General features: G+C 41.0%; 1 protein-coding gene across 1 annotated transcript in view; it reads right to left on the bottom strand.

The window, feature by feature from the left end:
* The window catches only part of arhgef10la (Rho guanine nucleotide exchange factor (GEF) 10-like a), a 218,187-nt gene that overhangs the window by 22,418 nt on the left and 169,622 nt on the right, over positions 1-26,147 (bottom strand). The window contains exons 21-24 of the mRNA XM_034684285.1: positions 21,268-21,354; positions 15,831-16,048; positions 14,237-14,394; positions 9,920-10,062 (exon numbers count right to left, since the gene is read on the bottom strand). Of these exons, the coding sequence (XP_034540176.1) occupies positions 9,920-10,062; positions 14,237-14,394; positions 15,831-16,048; positions 21,268-21,354 (606 nt within the window). The remainder of the gene's footprint in view (positions 1-9,919; positions 10,063-14,236; positions 14,395-15,830; positions 16,049-21,267; positions 21,355-26,147) is intronic.

Below are 26,147 nucleotides of genomic sequence, written 5' to 3'. Positions count from 1 at the left end.
CTTAAGTCCTCCACCAGCAGTGGGAAATAACATCAGACCCAGAGCCACAAACACTCCAGCTGGTCTGAACAGCTCATTAGTCCTTCATTACGTTGGGTGACAAGGTGTCTTTGTCCTTTGCCGAGCACTAAGTCCACATCCACTCAGAGCTGTGGTGGAGGAGTGAAGTGGACGTGTGAATGATAGAAAAAAGCAGGAGGAGAAACAAATAGTAATGGGACGAGGAAGGAACAAGGCATTGCCAGTCAGTATTGATCAAAGCATGTATGTCCATGCATGTCCCACTTTATTACGAATGGTTACATGGGAGAAACTCAGACCTCTGCAAAGTGCTCAAGTTTTAAAGCTCTGCGATTGAATACTAGAAACTCACAAAGCCGGAAAATGTCTGAAATCACCAAACAATTGTTGGTGGGTTTGAAAATAAATCAAGAATTGTACTAAAATCAAACAAATAAAGCACTGCTTTATTGTCATTTTCAATTCCACCCATGCTGCGACTTTCTAAAGGATAAAATGTAATTTGATTGGTTGAGATTCTACTCATTTTCTCCAAAATTAAGTTGTTTCAGTTCTCATTGTCTGCAATGATTCCTGCTGATACCAAACCCATTCGACTGGCTTAATAGGAATGTAAATTGGGTTTATTTTGTGTGATTATTCTCAGGTACCTGGATTGGTTTTGGAAGAATGAGCTTAAAATGTTTTTGGTTTTTTTAACGCGTCAGATTTTCGTGTCTTTTGCACAAGAACAATCATTTTACAGTGAATGATGTATTCTTGTTCAAAAGGGTTTGAAAATCATCTCTGTGTCGACTGAACGATGAAACAAACAACTGGTAGAAAACAAAATTCCAGCCTTACACCGAGCTACTTTTGGATCAATGTCAATGAGGCAGTGTCTAGAGTCAGACTCTAAGTTGGATGGCGCTCCTGTCATCTTGATTTCAAGGTGGTCATAAAAGTCTGTGCTGTCCTTGGTCAGTCTTTTTCTTCATGCTCTGATAAAATCAACTATGTGCAATATTTTCAAATACCATCCAGTCCTGACTTATGTTAAAAGTGAAGTGCAGTGGCCTGAATATTGTCATCAAACAGTGTTTGGCCTCACTCCAGCACCACACAGGAAACAGCAGAACAGATAATGCACATGGAGTGAACTCACTGCTGCTGCCCCTGTTCCTGAAGATTTGTGATGAGAGTGTTAAGGCTGATTTATACTTCTGCGTTGAATCAACGGCGTACCCTACGCCGGGGGTCCACGTAGCTCCCGTACCTACGCCGAGGCCTAGGCACGTAGCTGACGTGCACCTCCTCCAAAATGTAACTCCCCGTAGAGCCGACGCGGACCGCAAGCTCTGTGATTGGTCAGCTCGGCGGCTTTGTCTTTCCCACATTTACAACACTTCCGGGATCCCGGACATCTGCCGCACATCAACCGTGTATTCCATCTCCTCCTCTCCATTCTTCATGTAATCATGTCTGTATGATAAACAGCAACATGTATCAGCTGTAGATTAACTTAACACGCTCTGAATCGCTGTGGAAAAGTAAACAGACATCGTAGCGGGCCCGGAAGCACGCGGCCGGCTATCAGACAGACCACACTGCCCTCATGCGTTTCGGCGGAGAATTGCTGCGCAACATGGACACATCGACGCACAAGTATGTGGGGCTCATGTCCGCGTCACCCCCTGCTGCATAGGGGAGATGCAGAAGTATAAATCAGCCTTTAGTGCAGGAGGTGTTACTACTTGTGGTATTTAAGTAGGAGGAGAAAATAGCCTCATTATAGGCCTACCATTGATTTTATATGATTATGGACAGTGCGCCTCCATCTCCTCTTGTTGTGAGATGTGAAGCCAAAATGCCGCCTCGATGAGTGTGGACATGTTACAGTGGTGGAGTTAAGGCATTTGCAGAAGCAATCTTTAACATCAAACCTCTTCCCCTCACCAAAACACACATTTAACTTATCAATAAAACAACAAAGACCCCTCAGATGGGTATGTAGGTTTATGTTCTCATTTCATTTTTCTTTTGCATTGTCATAATTATAATGGTATGGCTGCATTTTAATCATCTCTTCAACATGTATTTTTCTTATTTAATTATTTATGTATCTATTTTATTTTCTGTATTGATCTGATCTTATCAACGCTACCTTATTTTGAACTTTTATTTACACTATTATTTATTTTATTAATTGTACTGTGTTGATTTTATTTTTTATTTTTAAGTATTTTATTTATAATGATGCCTTTTTTTTTTTTTTTACCAATGCTGTTTTTTTCTGTCTCTCTGTTATTTTGTGAAGTACTTTGGGCGGCATTTTTATATGTATGAAATGTGCTATATAAATAAAGTTGAGTTGAGTTGAGTTGAATTGAGTATGAATTTGCACTGACGGAATTTATTGGATAATAAACACCTCTAAAGTTGCTTATAAAAGAATAACAAGTTGGTCAAAAATAAATTAATAAATAAATACATCAATAAATACATTCATACACTCATTAAGTAATAAAAAAATACATAATTCATAAATGAAATAAATAAATACAATTAAAGAAATAAAAACAATAATTGAAAGATAATAATATATGTTTTTAATTTTTTAATAAAACAACAAAGAACCCTCAGATTTGTACAATATGCTGTTGTACTGTCCATGATTTCATATTTCATACAGTCTATTCAGCCTACTAGCTTGTAATGCTAAGTTTAATGACCCAATCACTACAAAAACCATTGCAAACACTAAAGCAGCTGTTTATCTAGCAGCTCTCTAGTAAAAAGTGACTCTGGGAGACACAAACTCTTTGCAAGGGTTGGCAGTGTGTGACTAAAATGTCTTAAAATCTGAGTGGATGCCGGGGGATGCTTTTATTGTGGACCAGTTAACCACTGGGACAAACTGACTTACCACAGCGTACCCTGCTACTCTTGAAACATTCAAGAATTAAAACTGGTCTCAGCTGCGACAGAACCACGGGGCTTATCCTTAAAACTTCCTTTTCAGCCAAACAAGCATTTAGCAAACAGCACACACACACACACACAAACACAGCGCTGCTCTGTCCTGCTGGCTCCAGCATTTAAAGATTCACCTCTGTTCAGTCCTCTCCAGTGCCAGCTCAGTGGTAGAGCGGCTTTCCCACATCATAACGGCAATATTTGCAACGACGGCGAGGCATAATGGAAGCATAACAATCAAAATGAAAACACATCTGAAGTGACTGAACTTTAATACTACTCATCATCAGAGGGAACAGCTTCCTCATCCTCAAATTCCTTCATTTTCTTTCTTTACCAGCCACCACACTATTGTTATGGTTTTGTGAGCTCTATAATTTCATGTGTCCCTGCTGAAGTGGAGTGTACATAATCGAATAGTAAAAAGCTGAGCGTACACACACATTTCAAAGTGGCGATGATCCTTTCAAGCAATTTCGTACCACGCATTATGCATACAACTGTGTTTACCCAAAACAGACTGAAAAGGTTATATTCAAATAACATTGTGCCATCGAGGCATTGACCGTGAAGATACAAAACGAGGATAAATCAAGCAGTGGGGTGCAAGAATCATCGGTGTCAAACAAGACAGGCTACATTGTCCAGCAGAGTCACGGATAAATGATTCACAAGTGCAGAAAATCTGACCAAGTGGTAAGCATCCGTAGGGAAAACAACTAAAAGAAGTAATGTGGATACAAGTCAACAGCCCTTAAGTCTAGCTCCAAGTCATATCTCTTGCTACAGGTGCCAAAGACTGATTCTCCAGATCCTGGATATGCATCACAGCCTCGATGAAGTCGGCCCTCTGAAGCCCACATTAGTGAGAAAGACAAGGTTAGGGAAGAAGTAACCAGAGCTGACCTGTTCAGCTCTGTGGGAGATACAGTGAACCAGAACTGTGTCGGCACTGTGAGGCCATTCAGCTGATTAAACCTAGAGCCTCTGGAGGACTACGCCAGGGAGAGGAGCTCACACCTGAAGATCCGGAAGCATCTGTATTGATCTTACAGGTTTGTCAGCTGCTTCCTCGTATTTGTTGCAACTTTTAAAAGACAGTAGTGTTAATACATGTACATATTAACTCATGATTTACAAAACGGCAGAATGTTGTTTTTATATTTATTTTAGAAAACAACTACAACATCTGTAGCAGCAAATGTTATGAGTGTTTAACTAAATGTTGAACATTTGTCGTTTTCTTCTTTCGGCTTTTTGTGGAAACGCTCATTTACATTGAAAATGGCAAACAAATTCATTATGTAGGAGATGAGACGACTGCATTTTGTTTATTGTTTGTATTATAGCTTGTTTGGTTGTTCAAATTCAGCATCGTATTTTAATGTCATCAGCTTTTATTTAGTGAGGAGCGATTTGCTTGGCACGCACACTCCTTTTCAGCAAAAACTATTCTCCCCATTTACACAGCTACGCACACTCACATCTGGGAGCTATAATTAAATGCTAATGGTTTGCAGTACGCATCTGAATACCATATTAACATTACCCAGAAGAGTTTGTTCTCCGTCACTCATTATTGTCGACGACTGCCGGAAAAGTCAGCCCCCCATGCACCTCTAATGACACAGCGGTCAGATGAACACCTTGGAGATTGACTCTGCAAGAATGCAAAGCGTGACAGAGACAACACCAAGGATGTTTTCCTGGAGATAATAGTGTGCACTGCTCCTCCATAACTCAGAGCGCCACTGCAAAATGAAGCTTATTTGCGTGGGAGAGCTCCAGCAGACATTGTACGGCTCTACAAAAGGTTTGATTCGTTGTCCTAACGGCAGCTCCAGGCAGTAAATCTTGATGACATCACAGATTAGAGCGCCAGCTCTCTGAGGCTGTGTGCATAAATCTTTTCAGAAAAATGTAAGGAGAGGATTTTTTTTCTTCAAATGCCGCAAAAATTAACAAAACAAATAAATAAAAAAAACACCTCGTCAAGCATTTTCCCTTATGAAGCCATCCATTCAGAGCGTGAAACCATGTTTCAGTGAAGACTGAGAATATCCATCAGCTGGGCAGGTGGGCGGAGCTGAAGTAAGTAGTCACAGACAACATAATAAATGTCCTTGAAGGTTATCCTTAGACTTGTTACATAGCGTTTTCAAAGACGAGTAATGAGCTATATATAACATAGAATGTTATAGTTACTCACAAAGCTGAAATAGTAGTGTAAATAAAAGAAAAATACAGACAGGGCACTCCTTTAGATAAATGAAACATTAAATTTAAGGATGTGGTATTTCACCAATATTATAACATCATTAACGAACACTACTGTGGAGGCAGCTGTTATTGGAGGGTTTGGCGTAAGACGAGTATCAGGCCATGAGCTGAAACATTCAGTCAACTGTAATTAGAATTATTAGAAGTTCCCAGATTCTCAAAGTTAGTGCTTGGTCACTCCGACCTGGAACCAGAAACATTTGTTGAAGTTAGATAAGGCTGGGCGACATTACTACCTGTAAACAGACTTGTGCTTTTGGCTAGTAACAATAACAGATCTCACAGGAAACCTTGTTTTATGTGTGGAACAAGAAAAGGAGCCACAGGATGCATCTTAAGGGCATTAATTAATGGATGTTGCCAATGGATGTTGGATGATGACGTTGTCAAACATATACATATATATCTTTAGTTATGTTTTGGGGCCTTTTTGCCTTCAGTTGATAGGAAAGCTGGAGAGAGACAGGATATGTGGGGAGTAGAGAGAGGGGGAAGACATGCAGTAAATGGTGACGGCTGGGAGTCACACCCACGATCCCTGCGTCGAGGACTATAGCCTCTGTATATGGGGCATGCGCTTAAACAGCTAGGCCAACAGTGCCCCAACGTTGCCTAATGTTGACCTGGTGTTCATGGAGAGCATCACGTTGCCAAGATTGTGTCACATTGAAGTGCATAAAAGCAGAGTGTTCTTCATCATTAAACAAGTCTCAGACCATAAGGAGAGACTCTGTTGTGTGGTAGAGAACAAGCTACAGCAATTAGTGTATCACAACACAAATTTATCTAAAGGAGAATAAAGAGTATTGTGTCCCGTCATATAATATCATATTGTACTGCACTGTATCATGTCATACTGTAAGGTATCATCACATCATATCATATCCTCTTGTCTTGTATTGTATCGCATCATATCCTCTTCATTGTCTTGTACCTTATCATAACTTTGATGAGGAGCAATTACTTGCTTGACCTTGTCACACTGGGCCCGGTTCAACAAAGCCCAAAAGAACTATAGCTGGCCACCACCCGCAGAAAAAGGTAACCAAGTGAGATGCACCATCGGGCAGGCAAAGACGAGGCTCGAAGGGCACTGGCCAATGTCATCAGAGACTAGTCCTTGGAAAACAGGGACTCCCCTGAAGAGAGATAGAGAGGTGAGACTTTCTCCTATAAGGGAGTTGAACATGATGGAAAGAGGGATACTCTGGGAACCGGGATGCTTGTGAACCCATTGGGTAAGCAGTGCTGGGTTGGTAACCCCCAAAAGAACGAGGGGTCCCAGAATCTATGACAGAGGACGGCCCTGTCTAAGACCAAGTTATCAACAGCTTCTTGGATTCTCTGTGTGGAGCTCTGAAAAGGATATCATCTAGGAATAACAAAATTCTGCTTGGGGACTTCATCGCTCCCTTGGGCAACATAGGGGGCTCCTTGATCTGGAGGATCATCTTTGTTTGTCTGACTGTTAAACAACGATGATCTCAAACTTCTTGGATACTCAGCTGAAGATCCCCTCAGGAAGAGTTACTCATGCATACCAGGAAAAGGCAGGGAAAAGTAATGAAAGCAGGCCATGGTCAAAGTCTCAAATGTGTAGGTTGCTGCTCAGAGTTGAGGTCAGATGGTGTTCACCGACACAAAGAACCCAGGTGTAGGAGGCCTTTAAGAAGAACTTGGCTCAGAGGGAAGTTCTGATGAGTGTCAGTGTCTTAGAGGGGTACGGGGTAAAGCTGTAATCAGCGGAGGAGATCCTGATGACCCTCACTGATTATACATCTGGCATTTATTCTGTGGAGGAGGTGGAGGTTGGTTGCTGCAGAGCAGTGGGCAGCAGCTTGGTTGCTACAAGCATCTGTGTCTTATATAACCAGAATGAAATCTGAGTCCATGTCTTCAATGTCAAACCCGTTCTCAGTGGTTGTTGGGGTCTGCCAGGTTTGTCCCTTGTTACTGATTTTGATCTCCAATAATAGGTTCCTAGGGTGCAGTTTGTGGGGAGGACAGAGCACAGTTTGAGGTTTCCACAGCAGGGTGGTTAACAGGGCATCTGGATGGAGCTTTGAGCAGAAGCCAGTCGTGGTTTTGGGGCATCTGATAAGGAAACTCTTGGGTGCCCACCTCTGAGGTCTTCAAGGAAGATGCCAGGGGAAAGCTGGAGAAAATGTTGCCTGTTGCGGCCTCAACCAACCACCAATTAAGAGTGTGACATAGCATTTTTACCATTGGATCCCATACTATGTGAGACATTATTACTTTCAGGCAGTACTAGTGATTACCTTCAGACATATGAAAACAAAGCTTATTAAAACATGTCCTCAACAGTTCTTTATATAGGGTACTGGTTTAGCCCATAGATGTGTAACACATGGATGTAGCCTCAGTAAAATCACCGTTTGGTTTCTGAAGCAGAGTTTTGAAGTTGCCATGTTGGAAATGCTGACTTAACCTAGCATTTGGTTGCCCTATTAAAACTGGGGTTGGTAGTCTCGGAAAACTAGCATGAATTTGAATGTAGCATTTCCTCAGGACTCCGTCTAACCCCTCCCCTCCTCCCCTCAGAGCTCCTCCAAAACGACCCCCCCCACCCATTTGATGGTGACTGATTCAAAACCAGTCCTCACCAAAACATTATCATAGTGAAAGTTAAAAACACAAACAAACATGGCTGCTGTTAGCACTCACAACTGTCATGCTAGCATTATCCAGTTGTACCGGTGACACGATATCGGGAGAAAAGTTATAATACATATAATACTGTAACAACTCTACTGTTTGTTAAACGTGTTCAGTGTAGATGTTCTTAATTCTTACAGTGTTGACGGTTAGTGAAGGCATCAGGAGAGATGTAGAGTGTGCGAGCTGGAGAGAGGAGAGACATTCATTCAAACATTGATTGTTGCTTTGTTGGTTGGCGTGATCACGGCCGACAGTGACCAGTTAGTAAAACTCAAAGTGTTCACGAATCGGCTCGTCATCCCTACAGCGTCCAGACAGATGCTACAGTACATCTACATTTTCTGTAGGACTTACTGAATGTCATTAATTCTTTTGCTTGTCAGAGCCCCCATGGTGAGTGCTTTTTAGACTCTGATCCGGACTACAGTCCTGAGCAAAGCACCTCATCGGGTCAGAGGGGACAGGCCCGAGGTCGAGCGAGAGGGGCTGTAAATAGAGTCAGGGGAAGCAGAGGCAGGGGACGGGGACTAGGAGTGCAGGCTGGGGAAATGTACGCGCAGGAGGCGGGCAGAACGGCAGGGCGGGACTTGATTGGTTTAAATTTGGGGACCCAAAAAACGGTGATTGGTTGGTGTTTTCCCAGGTTTACTCTGGCTGTAGAGAGCAGCTTTTTTTCAATCTTTTTTAGGAACACAATATGTATTGATTGCAATCAGGACATAAAGATCATTTTAACCAGTATAACAAAAAGTGTATCTAAATCTGATTACCAACCCCAGCTTTAAGAGGCAAAGTGGTGGAGTTGAGGAGGACCTTTAGCCTCCTTGCTAACAGCTACAATATGCAGTCAAGTCAGCCATGAACCCTAATTATGCAAAACTCTTAAGTTCAATGTCTTATAATTAACAAATAATAAAATAATACACCCGCCGTAGAGTTTGTGCAGTTAGAGAAATTAGTGATTCAGACATAACTCTCTTTTGAACCAGCCTGTAAACATGTGTACTTTTGTCCGTGAAGATAGGCTGTTTTGAATGTGTGTGTATGTGGTTTCCAGTGCTTCTGCAGTCAGTCTCAAGTGGATGCACAGGGAACTGCAGTTTCTGCACTGACTGCATATTTCAAGACTGGAGGTTACCACTCAGCAGTTGAATGGTGGACTCAGTGTACAGAGGCACTAATCCCCAAAGCAGGCAGCTTGGGTTGGAGTCCAGCGCTCATCCATTTACCACTTCCCCTCTCTCTCTCTTCCAAGTGTCTTACATTATACACTGTCTATCTCTAAATAAAGGCTTTACAGCTCAAAATTATCTTAAAAAAAGAACACCTAATATGAAATTGCTACCCATTACAGGCATGAAAAAAATGATTTACGTGAAAGGAAGCACTGAAATGCATATTTGAGCATACGTAAATATGATAGTCAATCTATCAAAGATTGATTAATGTAAAACTCCAAATTCTTAGAACTTCTATATTGCATTTAACCTATATTTATATCCAAAATGATGAGGAAACAGTATATCTATTATATTAATGCTGCATGTAATTACCAATTTTTAAAACCATTTTGTAACATTTGTATATCTCTTTAATCTGTATTCTGTTATGTATCTATTTTTATTTTTACTTACTTTATTTTACTTATTGAAACGTATTCTTGATTGTACTTATGTCTGGGTTGCTGCAACAACTGAATTTCCCCACGGGGATCGATAAAGTAATATCTTATCTTAACCTATCTTTATTTTCATCATTGTAAGTGCGTTTATTCTACTGCTCCAGAGATGTAGTTCATCCCTGCACCACTCTATTTTTCTCTCTGCTGGGAAATATCCAGATAAATATTGTTCCATTTTTATAATGCACACCAGAGCTGCTAAAACGGGAGCAGTTTTTCAGGAACATAAAATCCATACTGTTTTTTTTTTTAGTGACAAGGTAACTGCAACATTTTGTTCCCTGCAATGATTCAGTTATTTACCTGGGTGGCGAGGCTGGAGATGTCCAGGACTGTGACAGAGTTCCCGCAGCTCGCCCACACTGAGTCATCTAACACCAGCAGTGTCCGCACTGGTTCTGAGCCCAGGCTCACACATCTGGCAGAGTCAGGGTCCCAAAGGTCGTCTGAAACACAAACAAACAAAAAGAGAGTGAAAAGAAAAGCAAGAGAAGTGCTGCTGGAAACTACAAGGATGTGAAAAAGAAACCCCCTAAAATCCCTCACTATTAACACAGCGAGCCAACAGTTTTGTTAATAAACTCTCGACACGTCCCCCACTTCTGGAACACATTGAGCAAGGCAATTAAATTCAACTCTTCCCACTTGTACCTCAGCAAGAAAGCTTGGTGTTTACTTTAGAAATTCTCTTAAAACGTTGTTGAGCAATTACTAAAGCATCAGCAGAGAGGGTTCACGACGGAGAGGGTCATTTTCCTGCACTCTAATGAAAAAACAGGCATATGAAGGAAAACAAACTACAGGTTGACTTTATAAAGACTGCAGACTTTAATTTCAATGGTTACACACCATGCATCAAAATGGCTGCACCCTTGCCACCCACACACTAATAAGTGGTGTACACTTTAATCCACTTTCCGACTATTTATCATCAGTTCTTTTTTCCTCTCCCTCTCTCCCTCTCTCTTTCTCTCCCGCTGCCTCGCTCTCTTTCTTTTTGCTTCATCACTGTGAAAATGAAGCAGACCTTTTTTCTTTGAGCTTTAATCATGGGGCACACGTTGCAGCTACCACAGAAGCACATTAAAAAAGTGAATTACATAAGCATTTCCTTTGCTGTGCATTAATGAAGCAAAATTAGAGAAGGGAGTGCACCCAGCCATTTAATTAACATTTTGAGTTGTTTATTTCTGCCTTTCAAAGCAGAATAGCTTCACAATGCCTTCTGACTTCAACAGGTTAATTGCTTGGCATGTTATAAAGGTCATTTCTTCCACCTTTTCAAAATTCACTCTTGTAAATGTCCCTCCGGCCTCGTGCACGAAGAAAAGCCACACGAGAGCTTCTTCATCTTCAGGAAAGCGGCACTGAGCTTGTCACACTTCTAAAAATTCTCTGTCTTATGCAGAGACATTTTCATTGTAGGTCGACGGGAAGTCTGCTGTGCATATCTCGGTTACGAGATGCTAGGGCACATTATTCACTAGGCAACAATGTGTTGCATGTATTCGTACAGCTTTCGATACAAGTCTCAGCTGAAACCTTGGCATTTCCTGACTTGTATTTAGACAGTAGCATGCTAGTCAAGGGCATAAATCTTTAACAGATGTGCCGAATCCACAAACACTGCCGACATCCTCCAGAGCTTTTCGCCTGTCTGTTTTTTTATACAAAGCATGAATAGTAATATTTAATCGGCAGGCAGCAGCTCGGTGTAATTAATCATCCTTTCTGCTTGGGAGGAGAGAGGAGCACTAGAGGAAGGCAGGCTCGCTGACGTACTGCGGCCAGGTAAGAAGAACCCGGTGATAGAGCTATTGTGCTCCTGCTGGCTGTGAAGACTGCAGACCTCTGCTCAGATGGTGTTAAGCCCCCCTGGCCTTGTGCAATGCCTGACTAAACATGGCATGCAATCTACCACATGGTGTTATTTTCATACTTACAGCGGGTGTGAAAATCAAAAGGAAAAGAAAGTATAGCAGGGAGGGGAAGTGATTTCAGGGCAGCTGTTTGGAAGGCAGACCTTATTTACTCCAGTTTTACAAACTCTCCTCTTCTGAAAATTGACTGAAAAATGCATCAACTACGACTCATGACATCATGTCTAACAGGCGACATGAATGAAACCAATTAAGATTTGTAGAAGAGACGACTGTCACTACAGAGCAGTTATGCATTTATAACGCATGGGAACAATACAACTAGTTACTGGGATACATATATGTGTTTATTAAAGCCTCTGGTAACCCAAATCAAGAAAAATGTTCTACCTATGATATTTATAGTCACATTTACATACTCTTACATATATTTATTTCATAAGTATTGGAACTGAACTTCAATCCATTTTTTAAATATTATCGGTTAAGTTGTTGATGCCGTTCTAACGCCAGGATAAAGAAGGCGGGATTAACTTTGATATTTATGACAAAAAAATATCAAACCAATCAGAAATGAAACATTGATACATATTTTCGACCAGCTCGGATCCAACGCGAGCACCAGCCCGGGAATACAACCTGGTTCGCGTTGGATCCGAGCTGGTTGAACTTGTGAACCAACAATGCACCCATTTGTTCTTCCGCCCACTCGAGCCCGTGGAAGAGACACGTCATGACGTCAGATTTACGTGACCGCTTTTTCCAGCAGCGCTAGCGCGAACATTCCCTCACAACAACAACAACGATGGCGGACAACAGCAGCTTGTCTCCTCGGCCAACCACTGCTTTGTTTTGGAATCCATTATTCTTTTTAATGTTTTTGCAGGACAATGGTGGAAACACGTTTTGTTTGCGTTTTTGATTACGGCAACCCTGCTCCTGATGTAAGCGACCAGCAAAGAGTTTTAGCCGCCCTGTTTTCCCGGCCGGGAGCCGGTTCACTCACAGTCGAAAAATTAAAAAGCAGTTCGCAATTGAGAGCTGGCTCCGAACCGACCCCTGAAACTGCCTTAGTCAAAAAGGAGAATGAGTCACGTGCACACATGTTCAATAAAACTACTCCGCTCCTGCTCAGTCCATCTCGTGTCACTGTGCTTTTCCCCAGGACTTTCCCCAGAACTTTCCCCGAACAGCTCAGAGTTTACAGCTCCGTCTGACACCCAGAGCTGAGCTCCTCTGCATGAACATACTACACTTCAGCCTCCTCTGCTCCGGGCGTCCCATGGTCCCGATGCTCCGGAGACTATGGAGTGAGACCATTTGAAATGAATAATTTTCAGATTCTGGAGTTTTTATGTCTTTAGATACAGAGTCAGACGGCCCAAACATGCAGGCTGTGAACTCTCTCTTGACCTGTCAATCAAAGAGTTAGGCCACGCCCACACAGTCCTGAGAAATGCTCTGACCTGTAAAATAAGCTGTTTTTGAACAGTTTTTTCAGAGTTGTGGATGTTTATTTTCACTCAGATTTTTGTTGAAGCTTGATTACATTTTACATTTTGATATTCTATGGGAATTTTAAATATTCCATTTACGTTTCCAGAGGCTTTATCAAAACTCATTTGCAATTAGATTTACATAATCCTGATATTTCTTTATCACATGTGGCCAACATGAAGGTCCTGTATTCACACCTGCCTGTGCTCTCTGCGTGAAGGCAGCTGGGGAGCAAAATCAATACCATCTTTTAAGTCTCTTCTAAAACACCCTTTGATTAACAGGCTTTCATGTGAATTCTTAAAAGAAGGGTCTTTGTGTTTCCTGCGACAACTGTATTATCCTGTTTCTGTTTTTATGTTGTATCCGCGACTGTGGTCATGTTTTTAATCCTATACTCCTCTATCATCATCTAATTTTATTGTGTTTTATTTGCTGTTTTTGTTGTATTGTGTCTCTGAGAAATCACTTTGATAACATTACGAAGAAGAAAAGGTATAATAGTTAAAAGAGAGCATAATAGAGTAAATTATTAGAGTTATGAAATACTGGAATAGAGTAAATAACCAACATCAGTGTTAGTTAGTTAATGGAGTGAAGCCTCTGAGCTACTTCGGGTAGAAAACTGGAGCTGCACAGATTTCGCACTCGACATGCATCACTTGACGTGATCACGTGACGAACACATCCTCCCAGTTTGACGTTCTATTTAAAAGCTACAAGTTTTCCAGCTCCTGCCTCTGCGCTCAAATTTTCACTCACGCCACACCACCACCCCAGCATCCCAGCATCCCAGCATCTCAGCATCTCAGCATCCACCTGCAGGCTTCAGCTGGGGTCTAAGATATTATCTCATCACTCTTCAGTTTCTGCATTTAAAAGAAAACTGAGGAGCGATGAGGTCAGAGCCAAGACTCCAAATACAAACAATGACCTGCAATAAACAGTAAGTAAAGTAAGTACAATAAAGGCTGGCAGCGTACAGGAAAAATCAACAATCCTTATTTACCGTGTAATCAAGACATACAAGCTGCAGACATTCAATTTTTAAAAATGTGTCTTTTTTAATATGTTTCCCACCTTAAAGTAGTTCTAACTTCATTTTTATCAAACATTAAAAACATGGCAAGGCAAAAACATTTTTTTTTCTCCCACACATAAAGAGCAGCAGCAGCCAACATGATAGCAGGCTACAAACTACAGCCATCAGTCTGCAAACAAAGCAGCCTTACAGAGACCTTACCGTTGTTACTCCTTCCATAAACCATCACGGTCCCATTCCGCAGACCGGCGAACAGGAAGCGAGCGGAGTGCTTCAGGCACAGCACAGGGCAGCCCTCTGGGTTGTGGAGGGTCAACAGGCACTGAGCTGCGGTGTCCACACTGCCGTACACCAGTATGCTGGGAGAACAAAAGCAGCGCAGGGCGACATGATAAATGAGTGTCATTTGAAATGACAGAGTGGCTCGTTTTCATGCAGTTTGATTTAACAGTGCACTTTGGAGCAGAGCATTGTGTATGTGCATCCACTCCGTCTCTCTCATGTCTTGAATGCCATCTGAACTTTGCTGCATCTTATTGTCTCCTTCAGGATGAAAAATGCACGCTGCTGTTTGTATCTCTCTCTATGAGAAGAAAATGTTAAGTAGCATTGGAGCTGACAGTCTATGGAGTGTGCTAAAACGCTGAAATTGTTGTTTTTTATTTTATTGTAAGTCTTTTTTTTCTTTCCCCTGGATAGACTCGTATATTGGAGGAAAATGAGTCAGCATAAAAAAAACTGCTGACACATGTTTTGGGTGGTTGTGGAAATTCTAAACAGTACAGTAAATAAAAATTACAGGAAAGAAGAAACATAATGGCTAAATCCTCGACTTAGGAATATGCTCTGTTTGAAAACAAACACAGTGTTCAGAGTAACTATGACAGAAGACCGAGATTAAAGCGATCCTCTCTGACACACAATGGGGATCAGAAGGTTTATTGGATTTGAAAATGAACTGTGATCTTAGCAGCAGTAACAGCATTGGTGTTTGTTAGGGTATCAACTCTAATTTCCTGCTTTGATGAAATATTGACAAACAAATCTATACCGCAAGGGATCTCATTGGAGTGTAACAAAGGGAAATAATACAGGATGTTATCTGGAGCAGGAGATGTGGAGGAAACTGAAAATCACTTTTATATGTGTTCCCTTTTATTCCTCATGCTTGAAATTAATTTCATAAGACTTCCTCATTTTATATTATACTTTTACATCAGACTTTAACCAGATCTGCGTTCGGTCCGTCTCCAATCCAATCAGGAATGTCGGACAGCTGGAGTCAAGTGACCGAGGTTTTCCCGCGGTAATCACTGAATTAACAATTCTCCTCCTCCTCTCTTCATCCATGTTGTATTTCTGGTCCTCTGAAAACCTCTGACCTGTTGACTCCAGGCCTGGCTCCGCTCATCATGACGGTTTGTTGTTGTAGTTAAGTGAAATACGATCTGGTGATAACACAGAGTGTTTTATTCTGAAAATTAACCCGATGTTTTCATTTTGTTTTGGTGCCTGACTTACTGTCCCGCTCCATCTGCTCCGGCAACCAGCAAAAATAGAACTCTTGCGAATCTGATCCGGAGAGCTCCAACCTGCCGGATCAGAGACACAGCCGGAATGCAACGGAGTAGATCCAGTCGAAGTTAAAACATTGACTAGAATATAAACCTATCAGATCTGGTGACGGATTGGAGACGGACTGGACAAGGATCTGGTGGAATTTGGCCGTCAGTTCCTTTTTTTTGCATGTTTGTGAGGTTTTCCTATGTATGTGAAGTTTTTTGTAGTCTCTTACCGTCCATCGTCTAATCCCACAGAGATATTGGCGCTGATCCCTGATGAGGCCTTGTGAACACCTGCCTCTTCTTCCTCGCTCGGAGTAGGTTCTGGCACATACTCCAGACATCTGACACCAGAGCCGACCTGCAGGCTCTTCACGGCTCTTGGCATGGGCCTGTTGAGGGAGAATATCTCTATCTGCCCCTGAGAGCCTTCTCCGCCGCCGCCCGCCACCTGTAGGGAGAAAAAACATACACCCGGTTTCAAAAGGTTGAGACCTCGTGTTAAGCTGCACCAATGGAGTGAATCATAATGCCACGGGTAATGAAAGTATTCTGCTGAAACAGAATAAAAAAGAGAAAGGACGAGTAGAGAGCAAAACCAGGCCAGCCTCCCTCAGATCATGCTTACAACGTGTTCACTGTCTTAATCAAATTAACGCGGAGGCCAGAGGATAAAGTGCCTTTGGTTACACATTCTCTACCTATCAGCGATTTCATTTTCAGAAAAGTTCAAATCAATTATCCTTTCAGACCTTGTCAACTCTCCTCCTCGCTCACTTTTCTTGAATATCACTTAGAATGTTAAACACATTACGTAATGGACTCACAATGTCATCCCCAAACATCAAACAATTCTTAAAAGTGTGGGATCTTTTCATCAGCTGAGAACAGAGAGGCTGTTGTAAGTTCCTGAAACCCTCTGAGTTGTTTAACAATGAGCTTTTCTTTTATGAGTCTACAGGAGAGAGTCACTGTTCTACTGACTTCTTAGATAAACAGTCTGAGGAAGGTTACTTTTGAAGAGGGAAAGGTTAGATTATGATTTTAATTTCTTTATCAACTCACAGCACTTCATTTATTCACTTTGGGATATTTTAGGAATGTTTAAATTTACAAAAAACCTGAAATGTCCTGAAAGCCCCTCGTAACTCATGGTCCACCAAACATCTACATGTCTTTTACTGTGCGTGAGCCAGTAAATCAGGATTGGCAATCATTGTTAATTCTGTCTGTGTGAGAATTAAATCATGGCACAGATGACGACAATTTCATCAGGATCACTTTCAGTCAACTGTAGCTTACAGGGAAGAAAAATGAAGCCAGTATGCCAGTCCATAAAACTGCAGTTTCTTGAGGGTGCCTGCTAACGCCAAAGAAACTGCAGTTAAAAGAAAGACCCACTAGGTCCCATGTCGAAATGTCCATTTTCACAGGATAATTAAACATATTTACAGGCTAGTACAATGAAAAAGTAGCCCCTTTTTAAAAATTCAAACGCACTCTCCATGGGCTGAATTTTTGCAACAAATCTGTCAGGTTTTTTTAAGGCTACGAGCTCAAAGAATTGGGTGTGTTTTAGCTGTTTTGCCAGGAGGGTATAACTCCGCGTTAGCTCCATCTCTTTACCTGTGTCTCAAAATATGAGCACATACTGCCCAGAAAAGTGGGTTGATGCAGAGTCTGTGTTTTTAGGCTCTCCTCACCCTGATGGTGGGGCACTTAAAAAAGAGCACATAAGAAAATATACGCCAGGAAATATTTTATTTCTGCGTGGAAAAAAATGTGTTGTAGTTAATTTAATTTAATTTTTTTTTTTTGCACTTCATTTAAAGCGTATTTTAGTACTCAGAAGAGCACTTTTTAAATATTATCAATTATTATTATTTTTATTATTAAGACCAAATAATAATTTTCGCACAGGAGTAACAACTCTTGTATTACTTGAGTAAGAATCGTCACAATATCAATCACAATAAAGGGGTTATTATGTAACAGATTTATATTCTAAAAAAAAAAAACACATTGGTTTTATTTCAGGGAAACTGTGGTGATATCAGAAACACTCCTCCACTTGACAAAAATCTTTGCTGGTAAACAACTCAGAATGAAGACTGAAACTCTTATGAGAACTGAAACAGAACAACAAAATAACATGTTGCTTCACTCAAGTGTATCGACATTTTCCTACTCCAGGTTTCAACATGTCCAAGGTGACACTGAACAATCGAGACCCTGCTCTCTGTGCAAATCAAGAAAAAAAACAAGCATACAAACAGAGCCTTTGAAAGCTGGAAGCTTTTAGTAGCTCAATTTGGATTGATTTGGAGTTTCTATCGTTCACTGCCTCTAGATGTCTGTCTCTTTGTGAACATAGGTCAAGTTGTGAAAAAATCCTCCTTGCAAACAAGACAGCAACCTTAAAGTATCCCACAAAAAAGTCCTTCTATCATAACAAGCTCCACAAGGCGGATCATACCCCACAGGCTGAGAGTCTTGATTTCCTCTGCAACACATTTAAATTGTCCTTTGTGTGAGCCTGTCAATGCCAATGCTGAGAAAACGAAGACAGCAGGACGCCTCCAACCTCTATCTCTGATGCATTTCCAATTAAAGTGGCATTGCTCCCATTCCCAAACAATTAAACTGTCGCTGTGGGTTTTCTGTGTAATTTCATCCATTACGCCTTTGTGCGGCCCGGGTGGAGGTCCAGACAGAATACGATGTTCCTCTTGGAAGAGAGGCACGACTGCTTGCTGCTCGACAACGAAGATTTATTCTCCGTATGAATCACATCGTGTGAATGTGACGTGAGCTAAATATAGTCTTTAGCTGTTCTCCTCCATACTCACCCTTATTTGCATGCAATCATTTGTTTGATTTGTATCAGCGTGCAGAATCTGGACAGGAGCGATCCTGTGGGCTCTTGAGGATGAGCCAGAACGAATAATGGTCTGTTGCACAGACTGAGAAAAGATAGGGAGGACTTATCTTGCAGCGAGGAGCCCTACAAAACACAGCTTCAAGTGACTCTGTGTCTCCAAGGCCAGAGGCGAGACTCCACTCACTGCCGAATTCTCCACAAATTAAACATCCACGTATCCATGTGTACCTCCAGAGCCCTTCTCGCCTGACATCCAGCAAACACTGGGTCCTAACAAAGTCATCGCCACTGATTTGGAGAAACATAAATCTGGAGTCTTGCCCTGGACAGATTTCACCTCTCAGCTTTGGAGACAGAAAAACTTCCCGCACAGTAAATGCTCTGCCAGCATTAATTAGATCGCTCTCAACGCGGCGAGGGAGCATAGGAAAATGATCGTGATAACACACTGTGCACAAATCTATTCCCCACATTTGGATGCCTAAACAACGGGTCACCAGATTGTTGATGTACTCAAAAACAGATGCACTTAAATATCTGCACTTGCGCTGAATTCTAACTTCCTGAATGAGTTTAAAAAAGAGGAACACAAAGGCGTCGTTAGCGATGTAATGATGAGCAAAGTGGGACGAGGAAGGTGAAGACAAACCAGGGAACACTGGGGTATCAGGATGATTAGACACAATGTCATTACTCTGATCAAAGCACACAAAAATCCCCACAGCCCATCTCACTTTAACGTGATTAGTGTCATCCCTTATTCGACAAGCCTGCCAGGGAGGTAGAACCAACCGGGGGTGGGACAAACTCAGCTGCTAATTACTCTTGCAGGATACACAGGTTTGTGAGTGAATACAGGTTTGTTTATACTTTAGCTACATGTTGTTCTTTACAGTGTGTAACAATGGCTGTGCTGGAAGAAGGTCAGATGTGCCGGATACAGTCCAATCTGTTTGTTTTGTTTGCAGAGTTTGGAGAAAGCAGAAATGTTCGGATTTAATTCTCTCTTGAGGCTCTCTTGGTGGAAATGATGTGCTGGAGTGTACATCTACATTTTTACTCCTTTGATGCCATCTGTTGTATTTTGTTTTTGTAATCCCTCAGAACTGTGTAACATAAGTCAAAAGGTTATTGAGGTCAATGAAGCATGGTGTTTGTTTAAGTATAAAAAATGTCACAGAATAAAAATCTGACATTGTATTTAAGTTTGCCAAAAAACACAACGTAGTGATGCAAAATAATTATCTACACTGATTTTTGTTCATGCTAATGTTACTTCTTCTAATATGTTTTATACATAGACTATATAAATAATGGATGTAGTATCCATGACGTCACCCATCTGTTTCTGAAGCACTATTCTGAGGCCAATCGTCATCGGCAGCCATATTGGAAATGTTGACCTCAACATAACTTCTGTCCAGTGATGTTGAGCCTCCTCACCAACAGCTACAGTTTTCCCGCCTGTCAATCAAGTCAGCTGTGCCTCTAATAATAGAAAACTCGTAATCTTAATATCTTAAAAATTGCAGATTCATGAAAAAATTCACCCCCTGTATAGTGTGTGCCAACCAAGAAATGAGCTAACCAGACTACACTCGTCTTTTGTACCAGGCTGTAAACATGTTTATTTCTGCTGTAAAGATCAGCACTTCAGAAGCAGATGGGTGACATCACGGATAATACATCCATTATTTATACTGTCTATGCTCTCAGCAGACGGTCCAAAATTCACTCTGTGTTTTGTGAAGTAATTGTTTTTTGCAGTGAGGGTCATTTGCATAGAAAGGGGTCTTTTTGCAAACTACACTGGTGCACAGAGATGTCTGCTCAGTTGTCTTTTGGGCTCATTGGCTCAGGTCCAGGAGGCAAAAAAGCTGCACAATCCTTTAGTGAATCAGGCCTTCAGTCCAGTGTTCATAACTTAACCGTCAGCACCTTGATCGATGTCACATACAGCATCAGGACAAACCACCTTTATTCCTCCTAATGATTCTTGAGGCAGAGGTCAGGTGAATTCCAGTCATCAGTAATGGTAGGAGCTGTAACAGAAGTTGAAGGTCACAGCAGCCTCTGCCCCTTCAAAACTGATATCAGAGTTCTCTTAATGCCGGCTCCACCATATCTGCTTCTACCATCTGAGTGAGAACCCACTCCATTTTTACAATAGCTCCACAAAGTAACTAAGTCTGAGAAACCGAGCTGTTCTCTGCGACTGTGAGGGTCTACACTTGATTTAGCCACCTTTAAGGTCGAAAGGGGATTACTTGATAAATTGCCCACCATTTCCGAAAAGGAGAGGGAACAAAAATGGAAATTTGAAAGATTACTAGCAGATTCTTTGTCTCATTTTATCTCAAATCCTCCCGTTTCTGGATCCAGCTAAATTCCTTCCAGTCCGGGGATTGTAATAGGTTATTCTTGCTGCCTAATTTCCCCCTCTCATCATTAAAATACTCTGCAGCAGTTACCTCACACTCGCCTTTACACTTTTTAATTCACACTTTCCTGGCGACATTTCACAAAGAAAAAAAAAAAACGCTGGGTGTCGTATTCACAGCCTTGAGATACATTTTTATCCCTTCTTAATGAACGAGAGCAGAATGTAGGAAGGACATGTAAACGGGCATGGTAATTGTCTTAAAAGCTTTATTTATCTGCGGCTGTAAAATCTGCATCATTTTGCTTTGTCTTATTTCAGTTATTTGGCATCAGCTGAGTGTGTGGGTGGATGCAGACAAGTGCATGCATGTGTGAACGTGCGCGTGTGTAAGGTGCACATTACTTACCCAGAGGTAGCCTTGAGGTAAAGAGGTGCTCGCTGCAGAGAAGCCCAACAATGCACAGTGAACAGGATTGTGGAGGGCAGCCTCAAGCTACAAGAGAAGAAAAATGTATTGATTGAAAATGTACCACGGCACAATAATGGTGTGCCTCTTTTTTAGTCTTTTGATGCAGTTAGGAAGGATAGCATGTAAGTGACCACAAAGCTGGCTCTGGTGGGTCACTTTTCACAGGGATGCATGTGGAAACAAACTGCCTGCTAACAACAATCTACTATCTCCAATACCTTTGGCATTTAACACAGCAGTAGATGGCTTCTCGTGCACATTATAAGCTGAAAAATCGAAGTGTATGGAGGCCCAAGTTTGAAACATTTACTGCATAGATCTAAAATTTGTTTCAAAAATCGTTCTACAATTTTCTTCCCTGCTATTGGAACGCTTGAAGTTGCACTATTGTCTGTAGCTTTTCAGCACAAACCCACACATTTCCTAATTTCAGAATGATAATTATACATTTAGCACAAGATGTTTGTGCAGCATTTCACACATTTGTTGTATGTTATTTTTCATTACATCTTTTGTTTTTCAGACTGCCTTTCAATTATGTGCAGTTGACAGGAAGCTCAGCTTCACCTCAGGTAATTTGCTCCTCTTGGCGAGAAGAACTACAGTTGTCATTATACCAGCACTTTAACAAAGTTGAATTATATCAATACCTGTTGTGATGCCTTTAGAACTAAAATTGAAGTCCAATACACCCAACATGTTAATTTATTATTTTTCACTTCAGACCTGCATATTGCTCTTAGACAGAAATGGTCACTTTAAGACAGACCAACATACACTACCAGTCAAAAGTTTGGAAACACCTTCTCATTCAATGTTTTTTATTTATTCTAATTATTTTCAACACTGTACATTAATACCAAAGACATCAAACTATGAAAGAAAACATGGAATTGTTTAATAACAAAAAAGTGTTCAACAAACCAGAATATGTTTTATATTTTAGAGTCTGTAAAGTAGCCCCCTTTTTCCTACATGACAGCTTTGCACACTCTTGGGATTCTCTCAGTCTGCTTCATGAAGTGGTCTCCTGGAATGGTTTCTAATTAACATGAGCCTTGTCAAGAGTTCATTTGTAGAATGACTTGCCTTCTTAATGTGTTTGAGACCATCAGTTATGTTGTTCAGAGGCAGGGTTAGTATACAATGGATAGCCCTTTTTGATTAATGTTGTAATCCAGATTATGACAAAAACATATTATTTCATAGTTTTGTTGTCTTCAGTATTAATCTATGATGTTGAAAATAATTAAAATAAATAAAAACTCATCATGTCTTTGATAACTTATTAGGAGCTCATATCATCAGTTGTGAGCCCTAAACAAATTTCAGTCCTGAGAAACAATTAAAATCACAGTAACTCAAAAATTAAATAAAATGCGAGGAGCTAAAAAGAACATGACACAAGCAAAAAAAAGACTAACACCAAAATGTTGATAATGGGAATTAATGTGGAGATCAAACTTTGTTTACGTATATGCTTGGGGTTTGATCATGTTGATAATTGTGAAAGTGATTTCTATGGAGCCAAAACGATGACTTTAATGTTTGGTATTGAAAATAAAATTTGGCATTGAAAACACACCCTGAAACTGAAAAAAAAACATTGGCACTGAAACGCCTATATTGAAAAAAAATTTAACGGCATCAAAACAGGTATTGGCATTGAAAACGTTTCATTGAAGTTAAAATCACAAACATCAACATCAATAATAACATCAAAAAAGACATCAATAAACATCATCTTATATTATTTAATTTATAGCAATTTTTGCATTCTAATATTTTTTTCAATGACAATCATTAATTTTCTTCGATGTCACTTTTTTTTCAATGACAGATTTTTTTTCAATGATTGAATTTTCAGTTCCAACTTTTTGTCACCGTTTTGGCGTGGAGGGGAGGGTTTGAGGGGAGGGGCTAGGAGGGCGTGATTTACAAATAATTTGCATAATTTTCAGTCACGTGACCACTGCAGAAGCCTGGAGGGCAAAAAAGACCGAAGTGACATGACTGCTTGCATTCATTCAGACGTGTAAAACTGTCTCTTCCTTACAGAAAGGTTACCCGGTGGTGCAGGTGTGTAAACTGTGAGCTAATGCACACAGTTTACACACAATGAACCGAGAAAACTTCTTGCTGTCACAAGCAAGACTCAACAACAGTCTTCTTCGACCTTTGGGAATTAAGATATTCCAGCAGATCACAAACTACTGTGGCTAGCATCTATCGGTAACATGAAACTCATACAACCCCACTTCAAAAACAATAAAATATTCCTGTAAGAAGCAGAACCCGGGCTTATCTCCTCGTCATATACCTGATAAACAACTGTTCGGCACTTTTTAAGTGTTTAAACACGTAGTTGGTAACAGAGTCCGGTCATTTCCCCGTAGCCCTTAGGTAGTTAGCATAGACTGTATGTTTCCTTGCCCTGCAGGGGGGGGCGTTCCATGAGTCTGTGACGACATGTGAAAAACAATACAAATCACGCCCTCCTAGCCCCTCCCCTCAAACCCTCCCCTCCACGCCAAAACAGTGACAAAAAGTTGGAACTGAAAATTCAATCATTGAAAAGAACTGCATTCGAAAAAAGAAAAACGTCATTGAAAAAAAATCTGTCATTGAAGAAAAATAATGATTGTCATTAAAAAAAATATTAGAATGCAAAAATTGCTATAAATTAAATAATATAAAATTTGATGTTTGTGATTTTAACTTCAATGAAACGTTTTCAATGCCAATACCTGTTTTGATGCAGTTAAATTTTTTTTCAATATAAGTGTTTCAATGCCAATGTTTTTTTTTCAGTTTCAGAGTGTGTTTTCAATGCCAAATTTTATTTTCAATACCAAACATTAAAGTCATTGTTTTGGCTCCATAGAAATCACTTTCACAATTATCAACATGATAAAACCCCAAGCATATACGTAAACAAAGTTTGATCTTTCAGCTCTTATTGGAGTCAAATATCAGGGTTTTGGCCTATTTAAAACGCAATCATTTTTCTGCATAATTAGATGTTGTTTTGGGGCTTCGTTCTGGTGTTACCTTTGGTTCTGTTTTTTAACTAATAGGGCTGTTTACTCACAAGGGTGCGTATATTAAAATCATCAACCAAAGCACTGTTTATATCTGACAAAGGGGCACAATCTCTGAAATTGAAGAAAATCTATATTCCTCAGACTTATGGCAGATTTGTTTGCCTGAAACGGAGTGATGGAGGTTGACATTTACATCACTGAGCCTTTGGCAGACACATCCAACCCCCCTGTGGTGAAAGCTGCTCTTCAAAACAGCCGTCCATCCTGTGAGGAAATTATCATTATTTTGGTGCATACCACTGAGGGTGGCTGCATGACGGACAGAACACTTAATTGTGTGGTATTGGGGCACTGGGGGGGGGGGGAGTGTGTGAGTTTCTGGGTTTGGGAACGGGAGGACAGAGTGAGGAGAGGTTCAGTGGTGAGCACCGTGCGTCTTTAACTGTCGTCCTCCTCAGCGGCAAGCATCAATCACAGGTAATTTATAGCCTCCACTGGCCAGGCCCCTCCCACTTTTCCTCTCCTGTTGTGTGTTTGTAAACACACACACACGTAAAGAATAACAGAACACCAGCCAGATCTCCTCTCTCCCTGTCTGCGCTGCGAGGTTACTCCTTCACTCCCCCCCCCCCCCCCCCCCCCCCCCCGTGTCTGTCTCCATCTATTTAAATTCACTGCACAGATGCACGGCTCGTCCTTTCTATCAATCTCACAGTCCCTCTTTCCCATTCCTCCTTTCCTGGTGTTTTTGAGATGTCTGCTCTTGTTCCTTTGTTTCTGCCTTCCCTCTCTGTCCCCCTCTGTCAAGTGCACAGAAGCATTTTTTTTTATAGGTAATTAAGCGGCAGCCGTAATAGGTGTCCATATGGAGGCCCTGTGGTTAAGAGAGGGAGAGTGCTGCTGGACCAGAGGGACTGGAACACTTTAACAGACGACGCTGGTAGTTCAATGGTGGTTGGATTTTATCAGTCACCCGAGACCGGCGAGCATCGCAGGCCAATCTTGCCAGGCCTAGATTGCTTTGTATGTTAGCGCTCTCCAGAGTCAGTCTAGCGATGCTTGTGGGATCTATTCACTCCGTCAGAGCGGTCCCATCACTGCTTCATAAGGTATTCAAAGGCAGGATTGTACGCTGGGATCATTCAGATAAAGAGCTGCTGTGTAAATGAAGAGGCTTGTTCCTTAATGAGATATCAAGCATTTGAAAAATCCGACGCCTACTTTTTGTGATATGATTGCGGTTATAAAAAGAAAATCTAATTTGGAATATTTACAAGCAATTAGATGTTTGGTAATGACATCCTATTATGCTTAATATGTTAAATAGCACTTCTTCCCATACAGGACTATTATTTAAATCCACACAATTATGCAATGATTAGCATATTTTCATTTGAATGAAACTCTCAGACTGTCACATGAAGCAACTCTGTTTATGTTAATGGTCCACAAGACTGGGAGTATACAGGGAAAACCAAGGCTTATAGATTATGTGCCCACAGATGTGCAGACAGTGACCGTGATCGATACAGTAAACCTGGGCTCAGTTTATTGAACTTTTTAAACAGCTGATGGAAAGGGCCGGGGTGAGCACAACAAAAAAGCCTGGGAGATCATTTCCACCTGTGAATGTGCAAATAATATCGACAGGTACAAAAGGACATGGGGGTCCTCTGCTATGACCGTATCAGTGGAGATCCTAATGCTAATAAGGTATCTGTGAGGCCCCATTTAAAAATCAATGAGATCCTCTCTTTTTCCAAGTCAATTGTC

The sequence above is a fragment of the Notolabrus celidotus genome, chromosome 1 (assembly GCF_009762535.1).
Source record: "Notolabrus celidotus isolate fNotCel1 chromosome 1, fNotCel1.pri, whole genome shotgun sequence".
Lineage (NCBI taxonomy): Eukaryota > Metazoa > Chordata > Actinopteri > Labriformes > Labridae > Notolabrus > Notolabrus celidotus.
Note: the sequence above shows the minus strand (reverse complement) of the source record. Positions and strands in the feature narration are given on the sequence as shown.